Source organism: Phyllobates terribilis, unplaced genomic scaffold (genome assembly GCF_046119375.1).
Source record: "Phyllobates terribilis strain yellow unplaced genomic scaffold, ASM4611937v1 Scaffold_7__3_contigs__length_470593459, whole genome shotgun sequence".
NCBI lineage: Eukaryota > Metazoa > Chordata > Amphibia > Anura > Dendrobatidae > Phyllobates > Phyllobates terribilis.
Genome location: NW_027362767.1, coordinates 147943293 through 147958128, shown reverse-complemented (window position 1 = coordinate 147958128; position 14836 = coordinate 147943293). Strand labels below are relative to the sequence as shown.

The 14836-nt window shown below is 43.7% G+C and overlaps 1 protein-coding gene across 1 annotated transcript in view; it reads left to right on the top strand.

Moving 5' to 3' along the window:
* Positions 1-14836, top strand: part of MTMR11 (myotubularin related protein 11) — a 96431-nt gene that overhangs the window by 8024 nt on the left and 73571 nt on the right. The window contains exons 5-6 of the mRNA XM_073639419.1: positions 7317-7459; positions 9893-9968. Of these exons, the coding sequence (XP_073495520.1) occupies positions 7317-7459; positions 9893-9968 (219 nt within the window). The remainder of the gene's footprint in view (positions 1-7316; positions 7460-9892; positions 9969-14836) is intronic.

The following is a 14836-nucleotide window of genomic DNA, read 5'->3' as shown; positions in this document are numbered from 1 at the left end:
AAGACAATTATCAGGGAGGGCAGTGCACTCAAGCTGTAGGTGGGACGGAAAGCACATGATCAGTTATGAGCTGTAAGGCCACATCCACACAATCAGTATTTGGTCAGTATTCAGTCAGTATTTTTACTCAGGAGTGGGAACCAAAACCAGGTGAGGAACAATTAGAGAAAAGGTATAATAGAAACAAGTCACCAATTCTGCATTTATCACCCACTCCTGGTTTTGGCTCCCACTACTGAGAAAAAATACTGACCGAATACTGATAGTGGGGCCGTGGCCATGAAGGGGAAGTCATTCCAGTAATGAAGCTGAGCTAGTACATGTAAAAGGGGAAGTCATTCCAGTAATGAAGCTGAGCTAGTACATGTAAAAGGGGAAGTCATTCCAGTAATGAAGCTGAGCTAGTACATGTAAAAAGGGAAGCCATTCCAGTAGTGAAGCTGAGCTAGTACATGTAAAAGGGGAAGCCATTCCAGTAATGAAGCTGAGCTAGTACATGTAAAAGCGGAAGCCATTCCAGTAATGAAGCTGAGCTAGTACATGTAAAAGGGGAAGTCATTCCAGTAATGAAGCTGAGCTAGTACATGTAAAAGGGGAAGTCATTCCAGTAATGAAGCTGAGCTAGTACATGTAAAAGGGGAAGCCATTCCAGTAATGAAGCTGAGCTAGTACATGTAAAAGCGGAAGCCATTCCAGTAATGAAGCTGAGCTAGTACATGTAAAAGGGGAAGTCATTCCAGTAATGAAGCTGAGCTAGTACATGTAAAAGGGGAAGCCATTCCAGTAATGAAGCTGAGCTAGTACATGTAAAAGGGGAAGTCATTCCAGTAATGAAGCTGAGCTAGTACATGTAAAAGGGGAAGCCATTCCAGTAATGAAGCTGAGCTAGTACATGTAAAAGGGGAAGTCATTCCAGTAATAAAGCTGAGCTAGTACATGTAAAAGGGGAAGTCATTCCAGTAATGAAGCTGAGCTAGTACATGTAAAAGGGGAAGCCATTCCAGTAATGAAGCTGAGCTAGTACATGTAAAAGGGGAAGTCATTCCAGTAATGAAGCTGAGCTAGTACATGTAAAAGGGGAAGCCATTCCAGTAATGAAGCTGAGCTAGTACATGTAAAAGGGGAAGTCATTCCAGTAATGAAGCTGAGCTAGTACATGTAAAAGGGGAAGTCATTCCAGTAGTGAAGCTGAGCTAGTACATGTAAAAGGGGAAGCCATTCCAGTAATGAAGCTGAGCTAGTACATGTAAAAGGGGAAGCCATTCCAGTAATGAAGCTGAGCTAGTACATGTAAAAGGGGAAGTCATTCCAGTAATGAAGCTGAGCTAGTACATGTAAAAGGGGAAGTCATTCCAGTAATGAAGCTGAGCTAGTACATGTAAAAGGGGAAGTCATTCCAGTAATGAAGCTGAGCTAGTACATGTAAAAGGGAAAGCCATTCCAGTAATGAAGCTGAGCTAGTACATGTAAAAGGGGAAGCCATTCCAGTAATGAAGCTGAGCTAGTACATGTAAAAGGGGAAGCCATTCCAGTAATGAAGCTGAGCTAGTACATGTAAAAGGGGAAGCCATTCCAGTAGTGAAGCTGAGCTAGTACATGTAAAAGGGGAAGCCATTCCAGTAGTGAAGCTGAGCTAGTACATGTAAAAGGGGAAGCCATTCCAGTAATGAAGCTGAGCTAGTACATGTAAAAGGGGAAGTCATTCCAGTAATGAAGCTGAGCTAGTACATGTAAAAGGGGAAGTCATTCCAGTAATGAAGCTGAGCTAGTACATGTAAAAGGGGAAGTCATTCCAGTAGTGACGCTGAGCTAGTACATGTAAAAGGGGAAGTCATTCCAGTAATGAAGCTGAGCTAGTACATGTAAAAGGGGAAGTCATTCCAGTAGTGAAGCTGAGCTAGTACATGTAAAAGGGGAAGCCATTCCAGTAATGAAGCTGAGCTAGTACATGTAAAAGGGGAAGCCATTCCAGTAATGAAGCTGAGCTAGTACATGTAAAAGGGGAAGCCATTCCAGTAGTGAAGCTGAGCTAGTACATGTAAAAGGGGAAGCCATTCCAGTAGTGAAGCTGAGCTAGTACATGTAAAAGGGGAAGCCATTCCAGTAATGAAGCTGAGCTAGTACATGTAAAAGGGGAAGTCATTCCAGTAATGAAGCTGAGCTAGTACATGTAAAAGGGGAAGTCATTCCAGTAATGAAGCTGAGCTAGTACATGTAAAAGGGGAAGTCATTCCAGTAGTGAAGCTGAGCTAGTACATGTAAAAGGGGAAGTCATTCCAGTAGTGAAGCTGAGCTAGTACATGTAAAAGGGGAAGTCATTCCAGTAATGAAGCTGAGCTAGTACATGTAAAAGGGGAAGTCATTCCAGTAGTGAAGCTGAGCTAGTACATGTAAAAGGGGAAGCCATTCCAGTAATGAAGCTGAGCTAGTACATGTAAAAGCGGAAGCCATTCCAGTAGTGAAGCTGAGCTAGTACATGTAAAAGGGGAAGTAATTCCAGTAATGAAGCTGAGCTAGTACATGTAAAAGGGGAAGCCATTCCAGTAGTGAAGCTGAGCTAGTACATGTAAAAGGGGAAGTAATTCCAGTAATGAAGCTGAGCTAGTACATGTAAAAGGGGAAGCCATTCCAGTAGTGAAGCTGAGCTAGTACATGTAAAAAGGGAAGTAATTCCAGTAATGAAGCTGAGCTAGTACATGTAAAAGGGGAAGCCATTCCAGTAATGAAGCTGAGCTAGTACATGTAAAAGGGGAAGTAATTCCAGTAATGAAGCTGAGCTAGTACATGTAAAAGGGGAAGTCATTCCAGTAATGAAGCTGAGCTAGTACAAGTAAAAGGGGAAGCCATTCCAATAATGAAGCTGAGCTAGTACAAGTAAAAGGGGAAGTCATTCCAGTAGTGAAGCTGAGCTAGTACATGTAAAAAGGGAAGTCATTCCAGTAGTGAAGCTGAGCTAGTACATGTAAAAAGGGAAGTCATTCCAGTAGTGAAGCTGAGCTAGTACATGTAAAAAGGGAAGTCATTCCAGTAGTGAAGCTGAGCTAGTACATGTAAAAGGGGAAGCCATTCCAGTAATGAAGCTGAGCTAGTACATGTAAAAGGGGAAGCCATTCCAGTAATGAAGCTGAGCTAGTACATGTAAAAGGGGAAGCCATTCCAGTAATGAAGCTGAGCTAGTACATGTAAAAGGGGAAGCCATTCCAGTAATGAAGCTGAGCTAGTACATGTAAAAGGGGAAGCCATTCCAGTAATGAAGCTGAGCTAGTACATGTAAAAGGGGAAGTAATTCCAGTAATGAAGCTGAGCTAGTACATGTAAAAGGGGAAGCCATTCCAGTAATGAAGCTGAGCTAGTACATGTAAAAGGGGAAGCAATTCCAGTAATGAAGCTGAGCTAGTACATGTAAAAGGGGAAGCCATTCCAGTAATGAAGCTGAGCTAGTACATGTAAAAGGGGAAGCCATTCCAGTAATGAAGCTGAGCTAGTACATGTAAAAGGGGAAGTAATTCCAGTAATGAAGCTGAGCTAGTACATGTAAAAGGGGAAGCCATTCCAGTAATGAAGCTGAGCTAGTACATGTAAAAGGGGAAGCCATTCCAGTAATGAAGCTGAGCTAGTACATGTAAAAGGGGAAGTCATTCCAGTAATAAAGCTGAGCTAGTACATGTAAAAGGGGAAGTAATTCCAGTAATGAAGCTGAGCTAGTACATGTAAAAGGGGAAGCCATTCCAGTAATGAAGCTGAGCTAGTACATGTAAAAGGGGAAGTAATTCCAGTAATGAAGCTGAGCTAGTACATGTAAAAGGGGAAGCCATTCCAGTAATGAAGCTGAGCTAGTACATGTAAAAGGGGAAGCCATTCCAGTAATGAAGCTGAGCTAGTACATGTAAAAGGGGAAGTCATTCCAGTAATAAAGCTGAGCTAGTACATGTAAAAGGGGAAGCCATTCCAGTAATGAAGCTGAGCTAGTACATGTAAAAGGGGAAGTAATTCCAGTAATGAAGCTGAGCTAGTACATGTAAAAGGGGAAGTCATTCCAGTAATAAAGCTGAGCTAGTACATGTAAAAGCGGAAGCCATTCCAGTAATGAAGCTGAGCTAGTACATGTAAAAGGGGAAGTCATTCCAGTAATAAAGCTGAGCTAGTACATGTAAAAGGGGAAGCCATTCCAGTAATGAAGCTGAGCTAGTACATGTAAAAGGGGAAGTAATTCCAGTAATGAAGCTGAGCTAGTACATGTAAAAGGGGAAGTCATTCCAGTAATGAAGCTGAGCTAGTACATGTAAAAGGGGAAGCCATTCCAGTAATGAAGCTGAGCTAGTACATGTAAAAGGGGAAGTCATTCCATAATGAAGCTGAGCTAGTACATGTAAGAGGGGAAGTCATTCCAGTAATGAAGCTGAGCTAGTACATGTAAAAGGGGGAAGTCATTCCAGTAATGAAGCTGAGCTAGTACATGTAAAAGGGGAAGTCATTCCAGTAATGAAGCTGAGCTAGTACATGTAAAAGGGGAAGTCATTCCAGTAATGAAGCTGAGCTAGTACATGCAAAAGGGGAAGTCATTCCAGTAATGAAGCTGAGCTAGTACATGTAAAAGGGGAAGTCATTCCAGTAGTGAAGCTGAGCTAGTACATGTAAAAGGGGAAGTCATTCCAGTAATAAAGCTGAGCTAGTACATGTAAAAGGGGAAGTCATTCCATAATGAAGCTGAGCTAGTACATGTAAAAGGGGAAGTCATTCCAGTAATGAAGCTGAGCTAGTACATGTAAAAGGGGAAGTCATTCCAGTAGTGAAGCTGAGCTAGTACATGTAAAAGGGGAAGTAATTCCAGTAATGAAGCTGAGCTAGTACATGTAAAAGGGGAAGTAATTCCAGTAATGAAGCTGAGCTAGTACATGTAAAAGCGGAAGCCATTCCAGTAATGAAGCTGAGCTAGTACATGTAAAAGGGGAAGCCATTCCAGTAATGAAGCTGAGCTAGTACATGTAAAAGGGGAAGTCATTCCAGTAATGAAGCTGAGCTAGTACATGTAAAAGGGGAAGCCATTCCAGTAATGAAGCTGAGCTAGTACATGTAAAAAGGGAAGTCATTCCATAATGAAGCTGAGCTAGTACATGTAAGAGGGGAAGTCATTCCAGTAATGAAGCTGAGCTAGTACATGTAAAAGGGGGAAGTCATTCCAGTAATGAAGCTGAGCTAGTACATGTAAAAGGGGAAGTCATTCCAGTAATGAAGCTGAGCTAGTACATGTAAAAGGGGAAGCCATTCCAGTAATGAAGCTGAGCTAGTACATGTAAAAGGGGAAGTAATTCCAGTAATGAAGCTGAGCTAGTACATGTAAAAGGGGAAGCCATTCCAGTAATGAAGCTGAGCTAGTACATGTAAAAGGGGAAGTAATTCCAGTAATGAAGCTGAGCTAGTACATGTAAAAGAGGAAGTCATTCCAGTAATGAAGCTGAGCTATTACATGTAAAAGGGGAAATCATTCCAGTAATGAAGCAGAGCTAGTACATGTAAAAGGGGAAGTAATTCCAGTAATGAAGCTGAGCTTGTACATGTAAAAGCGGAAGTCATTCCAGTAATGAAGCTGAGCTAGTACATGTAAAAGGGGAAGTCATTCCAGTAATGAAGCTGAGCTAGTACATGTAAAAGGGGAAGTCATTCCAGTAATGAAGCTGAGCTAGTACATGTAAAAGGGGAAGTCATTCCAGTAATGAAGCTGAGCTAGTACATGTAAAAGGGGAAGTCATTCCAGTAATGAAGCTGAGCTAGTACATGTAAAAGCGGAAGTCATTCCAGTAATGAAGCTGAGCTAGTACATGTAAAAGGGGAAATCATTCCAGTAATGAAGCTAAGCTAGTACATGTAAAAGGGGAAGTAATTCCAGTAATGAAGCTGAGCTAGTACATGTAAAAGCGGAAGTCATTCCAGTAATGAAGCTGAGCTAGTACATGTAAAAGCGGAAGTCATTCCAGTAATGAAGCTGAGCTAGTACATGTAAAAGCGGAAGTCATTCCAGTAATGAAGCTGAGCTAGTACATGTAAAAGGGGAAGTCATTCCAGTAATGAAGCTGAGCTAGTACATGTACAAGGGGAAGTCATTCCAGTAATAAAGCTGAGCTAGTACAAGTAAAAGAGGAAGTCATTCCAGTAATGAAGCTGAGCTAGTACATGTAAAAAGGGAAGTCATTCCAGTAAGGAAGCTGAGCTAGTACATGTAAAAGGGGAAATCATTCCAGTAATGAAGCTGTGCTAGTACATATAAAAGGGGAAACCACTGTAATGTTGGTAGGTGTGGACCCACTGCACCACGGGCTAGACTTACTCTGGAAGGGTGTGACTAAGTGACTACCAGGTAACCACTAGAGCCTTTGATGGTGAGGATAGGCTTGCCCACAGGTAGACACCAGGTACCACTCCAGGGCAGTCCCAGGTCTGTATCAGCTGACCGGAGGGTCAGAGACAAAGATACGACGTACAGCGGGTGAAAGACAAAGACGTCGTTAGACAATCCGAGATCAGGGCAGGCAGCACAGGTTCGATAAAATTAGCCGAGGTCAGGAGCGGAGAGGTCAGACAGGATGGGTCGATAATGGGAGTAATAATACAAATAAGCGCAGGACACTAGCAGACAAACTAAGTAGGAACCAAAAACAGGGAAGGAGTGGTGGGAGGAGATCCCTCAAATATACCCTACTCACACGGGATAGGCCAAGTAACCTAATTTATGCAGGACACAGCAGGGTTAAATTCCTCCAGAGACTGGCTGCGCCCCCTATAGTCAGGTGGAAACAGCAGGAAGATGCAGCAGTGCTGGGGAGTGCTCCAAGAGGCCAACTCAGTGAGACGGCCTGACACAAGGAGAAGCAACACAGTGACCGCAGTGAGTAGGGTGGCGCAAAGGAGGCATGCGGGTTACCATCGTGACAACTATCCCAGTAACGAAGCTGTGCTAGTACATTTAAAAGGGGAAATCATTCCAGTAATTAATGTGTGTTAGTGCATGTAAAATGGGAAGTGAGGAGGCATGCGGGTTAATACCGTGACAACTATTCCAGTAATGAAGCTGTGCTAGTACATGTAAAAGGGGAAATCATTCCAGTAATGAAGCTGTACTAGTACATGAAAAAGTGGAAATCATTCCAGTAATGAAGCTGTACTAGTACATGTGAAAGAGAAAATCATTCCAGTAATGAAGCTGTGCTAGTTCAGGAGAACTAGTAAATACAGTAACACCTTGAGCCACTAGGATCCAAGTTAAGCTTGTGCAAGGAGCCCTGTGCATTTACTTATTTCTTCCATCTTTATTTTTCTAGTGGCCAATCAGAGTAAAGTGAAAGTTGTCACCCCTTCATTGAGCCTGAAGTTTGTCCCTGAAGAGTTACTGATCTACTGCAGAGGGTTTCGGCTTATGCACTTTCACTTCAGTGACAATGGCTTGAAAACTGAAGCTTTTAGTGTAAGTGGACAGCTCTTAATTGATGACTACCATTGTGGACATCTTTATTGAAGGGACAAGGCCATTGGCGTCTCCACTGTTCTGGGTAGGAAAAAGAAAAATCTCACCTGTTCTGTTTTTCTATTTTCCAGGGAAGTTTTGTGGATGCTTGTATTATGGTTTTTGTTCCCTTTTAAATCCCATTCATTCTAGACCATAGTTTGTTCCACATCAGAAAAACAACAAAAATAGTGGTGCCAAATGGCCTCTCCTGTTGCTTGCCTCCTTCTTTCCTTTTTCACATCACCCATATATTGGGCACACAAGCACAGCGGTCACACTTCCATGAGGCACACAAGCACAGCGGTCACACTTCCATGAGGCACACAAGCATAGCGGTCACACTTCCATGAGGCACACAAGCACAGCGGTCACACTTCCATGAGGCACACAAGCATAGCGGTCACACTTCCATGAGGCACACAAGCATAGCGGTCACACTTCCATGAGGCACACAAGCATAGCGGTCACACTTCCATGAGGCACACAAGCATAGCGGTCACACTTCCATGAGGCACACAAGCACAGCGGTCACACTTCCATGAGGCACACAAGCACAGCGGTCACACTTCCATGAGGCACACAAGCATAGCGGTCACACTTCCATGAGGCACACAAGCATAGCGGTCACACTTCCATGAGGCACACAAGCACAGCGGTCACACTTCCATGAGGCACACAAGCATAGCGGTCACACTTCCATGAGGCACACAAGCATAGCGGTCACACTTCCATGAGGCACACAAGCATAGCGGTCACACTTCCATGAGGCACACAAGCATAGCGGTCACACTTCCATGAGGCACACAAGCATAGCGGTCACACTTCCATGAGGCACACAAGCACAGCGGTCACACTTCCATGAGGCACACAAGCACAGCGGTCACACTTCCATGAGGCACACAAGCATAGCGGTCACACTTCCATGAGGCACACAAGCATAGCGGTCACACTTCCATGAGGCACACAAGCACAGCGGTCACACTTCCATGAGGCACACAAGCACAGCGGTCACACTTCCATGAGGCACACAAGCATAGCGGTCACACTTCCATGAGGCACACAAGCATAGCGGTCACACTTCCATGAGGCACACAAGCACAGCGGTCACACTTCCATGAGGCACACAAGCACAGCGGTCACACTTCCATGAGGCACACAAGCATAGCGGTCACACTTCCATGAGGCACACAAGCATAGCGGTCACACTTCCATGAGGCACATGAGCACAGCGGTCACACTTCCATGAGGCACACAAGCACAGTGGTCACACTTCCATGAGGCACACAAGCACAGCGGTCACACTTCCATGAGGCACACAAGCATAGCGGTCACACTTCCATGAGGCACACAAGCACAGCAGTCACACTTCCATGAGGCACACAAGCATAGTGGTCACACTTCCATGAGGCACACAAGCATAGCGGTCACACTTCCATGAGGCACATGAGCACAGCGGTCACACTTCCATGAGGCACACAAGCACAGCGGTCACAATTCCGTGAGGCACACAAGCACAACAGTCACACTTCTATGTGGCACACAAGTGCAGCGGTCACACTTCCAGGAAGACACAAGCACAGCAGTCACACTTCCATGAGGCACACAAGCATAACAGTCACACTTCCAGGAAGACACAAGCACAGCAGTCACACTTCCATGAGGCACACAAGCACAACAGTCACACTTCCAGGAAGACACAAGCACAGCAGTCACACTTCCATGAGGCACACAAGCACAACAGTCACACTTCCAGGAAGACACAAGCACAGCAGTCACACTTCCATGAGGCACACAAGCACAGCAGTCACACTTCCATGAGGCACACAAGCACAGCAGTCACACTTCCAGGAAGACACAAGCACAGCAGTCACGCTTCCATGAGGCACACAAGCACAACAGTCACACTTCCAGGAAGACACAAGCACAGCAGTCACACTTCCATGAGGCACACAAGCACAACAGTCACACTTCCAGGAAGACACAAGCACAGCAGTCACACTTCCATGAGGCACACAAGCACAGCAGTCACACTTCCATGAGGCACACAAGCACAGCAGTCACACTTCCATGAGGCAAACAAGCACAGCGGTCACACTTCCATGAGGCACACAAGCATAGCGGTCACACTTCCATGAGGCACAAAAGCATAGCGGTATGTTTTAATTACAAATCAAGTTTTTTGCTACATCAGTAGTTGGGCATTTAGCGCTTCATTAGCCATCAGCCAACCCAATCTGCAGGACCCAATTGCTTGTTCATGAATAACTATACATAAACATTTACCTGTTCTCCTATCTATCCTACTTTGATTTGTCTGAAAATGAGATGACATCTGATTATGGAGAACATGGCATCTCAAGTACTGACCCGTTTTCGTTTTAATTCTATTAGATGACACATACTATGGCTAAGAACCAGCAGGTCATCAGCTCACTGGTGCAGCAGGAGGCCATTTTAAGAAGCCTAGGTGAGGAGGGATGTTACCTTTAATTGTTATATATCATGGTGTCTGATGTGCCAGAAGCATGTTATAGAGGAGAACGAGCTGAGTAAATTGATATATAGGTTTGCAGGGAAAGATTCAGTATAACTTGTACTTTTATTCATCTAAATTTCTGCTTGCTCTGGGCTTAGGAGTCCTGTAAATAATGGAAAGGACCGCCCACTGGACTCCTGAGCCCAGAGCAAGCAGGAATCCAGATGAATAAGCTCTGGAGTATAATACAGGATGTAACCTGGGATCAGTACAGGATCAGTAATGTAATGTATGTACACAGTGACTGCACCAGCAGAATAGTGAGTGCAGCTCTGGAGTATAATACAGGATGTAACTCAGGATCAGTAATGTAATGTATGTACACAGTGACTGCACCAGCAGAATAGTGAGTGCAGCTCTGGAGTATAATACAGGATGTAACCTGGGATCAGTACAGGATCAGTAATGTAATGTATGTACACAGTGACTGCACCAGCAGAATAGTGAGTGCAGCTCTGGAGTATAATACAGGATGTAACTGAGGATCAGTAATGTAATGTATGTACACAGTGACTGCACCAGCAGAATAGTGAGTGCAGCTCTGGGGTATAATACAGGATGTAACTCAGGATCAGTAATGTAATGTATGTACACAGTGACTGCACCAGCAGAATAGTGAGTGCAGCTCTGGAGTATAATACAGGATGTAACCTGGGATCAGTACAGGATCAGTAATGTAATGTATGTACACAGTGACTGCACCAGCAGAATAGTGAGTGCAGCTCTGGGGTATAATACAGGATGTAACTCAAGATCAGTAATGTAATGTATGTACACAGTGACTGCACCAGCAGAATAGTGAGTGCAGCTCTGGAGTATAATACAGGATGTAACTCAGGATCAGTAATGTAATGTATGTACACAGTGACTGCACCAGCAGAATAGTGAGTGCAGCTCTGGAGTATAATACAGGATGTAACCTGGGATCAGTACAGGATCAGTAATGTAATGTATGTACACAGTGACTGCACCAGCAGAATAGTGAGTGCAGCTCTGGAGTATAATACAGGATATAACTCAGGATCAGTACAGGATCAGTAATGTAATGTATGTACACAGTGACTGCACCAGCAGAATAGTGAGCGCAGCTCTGGAGTATAATACAGGACGTAACTCAGGATCAGTAACGTAATGTATGTACACAGTGGCTGCACCAGCAGAATAGTGAGTGCAGCTCTGGAGTATAATACAGGATGTAACTCAGGATCAGTAATGTAATGTATGTACACAGTGACTGCACCAGCAGAATAGTGAGTGCAGCTCTGGAGTATAATACAGGATGTTACTCAGGATCAGTGCAGGATCAGTAATGTAATGTATGTACACAGTGACTGCACCAGCAGAATAGTGAGTGCAGCTCTGGAGTATAATACAGGATGTAACTGAGGATCAGTAATGTAATGTATGTACACAGTGACTGCACCAGCAGAATAGTGAGTGCAGCTCTGGAGTATAATACAGGATGTAACTCAGGATCAGTAATGTAATGTATGTACACAGTGACTGCACCAGCAGAATAGTGAGCGCAGCTCTGGAGTATAATACAGGATGTAACCTGGGATCAGTACAGGATCAGTAATGTAATGTATGTACACAGTGACTGCACCAGCAGAATAGTGAGTGCAGCTCTGGAGTATAATACAGGATGTAACTCAGGATCAGTAATGTAATGTATGTACACAGTGACTGCACCAGCAGAATAGTGAGTGCAGCTCTGGAGTATAATACAGGATGTAACTGAGGATCAGTAATGTAATGTTTGTACACAGTTACTGCACCAGCAGAATAGTGAGCGCAGCTCTGGAGTATAATACAGGATGTAACTCAGGATCAGTAATGTAATGTATGTACACAGTGACTGCACCAGCAGAATAGTGAGTGCAGCTCTGGAGTATAATACAGGATGTAACTGAGGATCAGTAATGTAATGTATGTACACAGTGACTGCACCAGCAGAATAGTGAGTGCAGCTCTGGGGTATAATACAGGATGTAACTCAGGATCAGTAATGTAATGTATGTACAGTGACTGCACCAGCAGAATAGTGAATGCAGCTCTGGGGTATAATACAGGATGTAACCTGGGATCAGTACAGGATCAGTAATGTAATGTATGTACACAGTGACTGCACCAGCAGAATAGTGAGTGCAGCTCTGGAGTATAATACATGATGTAACTCAGGATCAGTAATGTAATGTATGTACACAGTGACTGCACCAGCAGAATAGTGAGTGCAGCTGTGGAGTATAATACATGATGTAACTCAGGATCAGTAATGTAATGTATGTACACAGTGACTGCACCAGCAGAATAGTGAGTGCAGCTCTGGAGTATAATACATGATGTAACTCAGGATCAGTAATGTAATGTATGTACACAGTGACTGCACCAGCAGAATAGTGAGTGCAGCTCTGGGGTATAATACAGGATGTAACTCAGGATCAGTAATGTAATGTATGTACACAGTGACTGCACCAGCAGAATAGTGAGTGCAGCTCTGGGGTATAATACAGGATGTAACCTGGGATCAGTACAGGATCAGTAATGTAATGTATGTACACAGTGACTGCACCAGCAGAATAGTGAGTGCAGCTCTGGAGTATAATACAGGATATAACTCAGGATCAGTACAGGATCAGTAATGTAATGTATGTACACAGTGACTGCACCAGCAGAATAGTGAGCGCAGCTCTGGAGTATAATACAGGACGTAACTCAGGATCAGTAACGTAATGTATGTACACAGTGGCTGCACCAGCAGAATAGTGAGTGCAGCTCTGGAGTATAATACAGGATGTAACTCAGGATCAGTAATGTAATGTATGTACACAGTGACTGCACCAGCAGAATAGTGAGTGCAGCTCTGGAGTATAATACAGGATGTTACTCAGGATCAGTGCAGGATCAGTAATGTAATGTATGTACACAGTGACTGCACCAGCAGAATAGTGAGTGCAGCTCTGGAGTATAATACAGGATGTAACTGAGGATCAGTAATGTAATGTATGTACACAGTGACTGCACCAGCAGAATAGTGAGTGCAGCTCTGGAGTATAATACAGGATGTAACTCAGGATCAGTAATGTAATGTATGTACACAGTGACTGCACCAGCAGAATAGTGAGCGCAGCTCTGGAGTATAATACAGGATGTAACCTGGGATCAGTACAGGATCAGTAATGTAATGTATGTACACAGTGACTGCACCAGCAGAATAGTGAGTGCAGCTCTGGAGTATAATACAGGATGTAACTCAGGATCAGTAATGTAATGTATGTACACAGTGACTGCACCAGCAGAATAGTGAGTGCAGCTCTGGAGTATAATACAGGATGTAACTGAGGATCAGTAATGTAATGTATGTACACAGTTACTGCACCAGCAGAATAGTGAGCGCAGCTCTGGAGTATAATACAGGATGTAACTCAGGATCAGTAATGTAATGTATGTACACAGTGACTGCACCAGCAGAATAGTGAGTGCAGCTCTGGAGTATAATACAGGATGTAACTGAGGATCAGTAATGTAATGTATGTACACAGTGACTGCACCAGCAGAATAGTGAGTGCAGCTCTGGGGTATAATACAGGATGTAACTCAGGATCAGTAATGTAATGTATGTACAGTGACTGCACCAGCAGAATAGTGAATGCAGCTCTGGGGTATAATACAGGATGTAACCTGGGATCAGTACAGGATCAGTAATGTAATGTATGTACACAGTGACTGCACCAGCAGAATAGTGAGTGCAGCTCTGGAGTATAATACATGATGTAACTCAGGATCAGTAATGTAATGTATGTACACAGTGACTGCACCAGCAGAATAGTGAGTGCAGCTGTGGAGTATAATACATGATGTAACTCAGGATCAGTAATGTAATGTATGTACACAGTGACTGCACCAGCAGAATAGTGAGTGCAGCTCTGGAGTATAATACATGATGTAACTCAGGATCAGTAATGTAATGTATGTACACAGTGACTGCACCAGCAGAATAGTGAGTGCAGCTCTGGGGTATAATACAGGATGTAACTCAGGATCAGTAATGTAATGTATGTACACAGTGACTGCACCAGCAGAATAGTGAGTGCAGCTCTGGGGTATAATACAGGATGTAACCTGGGATCAGTACAGGATCAGTAATGTAATGTATGTACACAGTGACTGCACCAGCAGAATAGTGAGTGCAGCTCTGGAGTATAATACAGGATATAACTCAGGATCAGTACAGGATCAGTAATGTAATGTATGTACACAGTGACTGCACCAGCAGAATAGTGAGCGCAGCTCTGGAGTATAATACAGGACGTAACTCAGGATCAGTAATGTAATGTATGTACACAGTGGCTGCACCAGCAGAATAGTGAGTGCAGCTCTGGAGTATAATACAGGATGTAACTCAGGATCAGTAATGTAATGTATGTACACAGTGACTGCACCAGCAGAATAGTGAGTGCAGCTCTGGAGTATAATACAGGATGTTACTCAGGATCAGTGCAGGATCAGTAATGTAATGTATGTACACAGTGACTGCACCAGCAGAATAGTGAGTGCAGCTCTGGAGTATAATACAGGATGTAACTGAGGATCAGTAATGTAATGTATGTACACAGTGACTGCACCAGCAGAATAGTGAGTGCAGCTCTGGAGTATAATACAGGATGTAACTCAGGATCAGTAATGTAATGTATGTACACAGTGACTGCACCAGCAGAATAGTGAGCGCAGCTCTGGAGTATAATACAGGATGTAACCTGGGATCAGTACAGGATCAGTAATGTAATGTATGTACACAG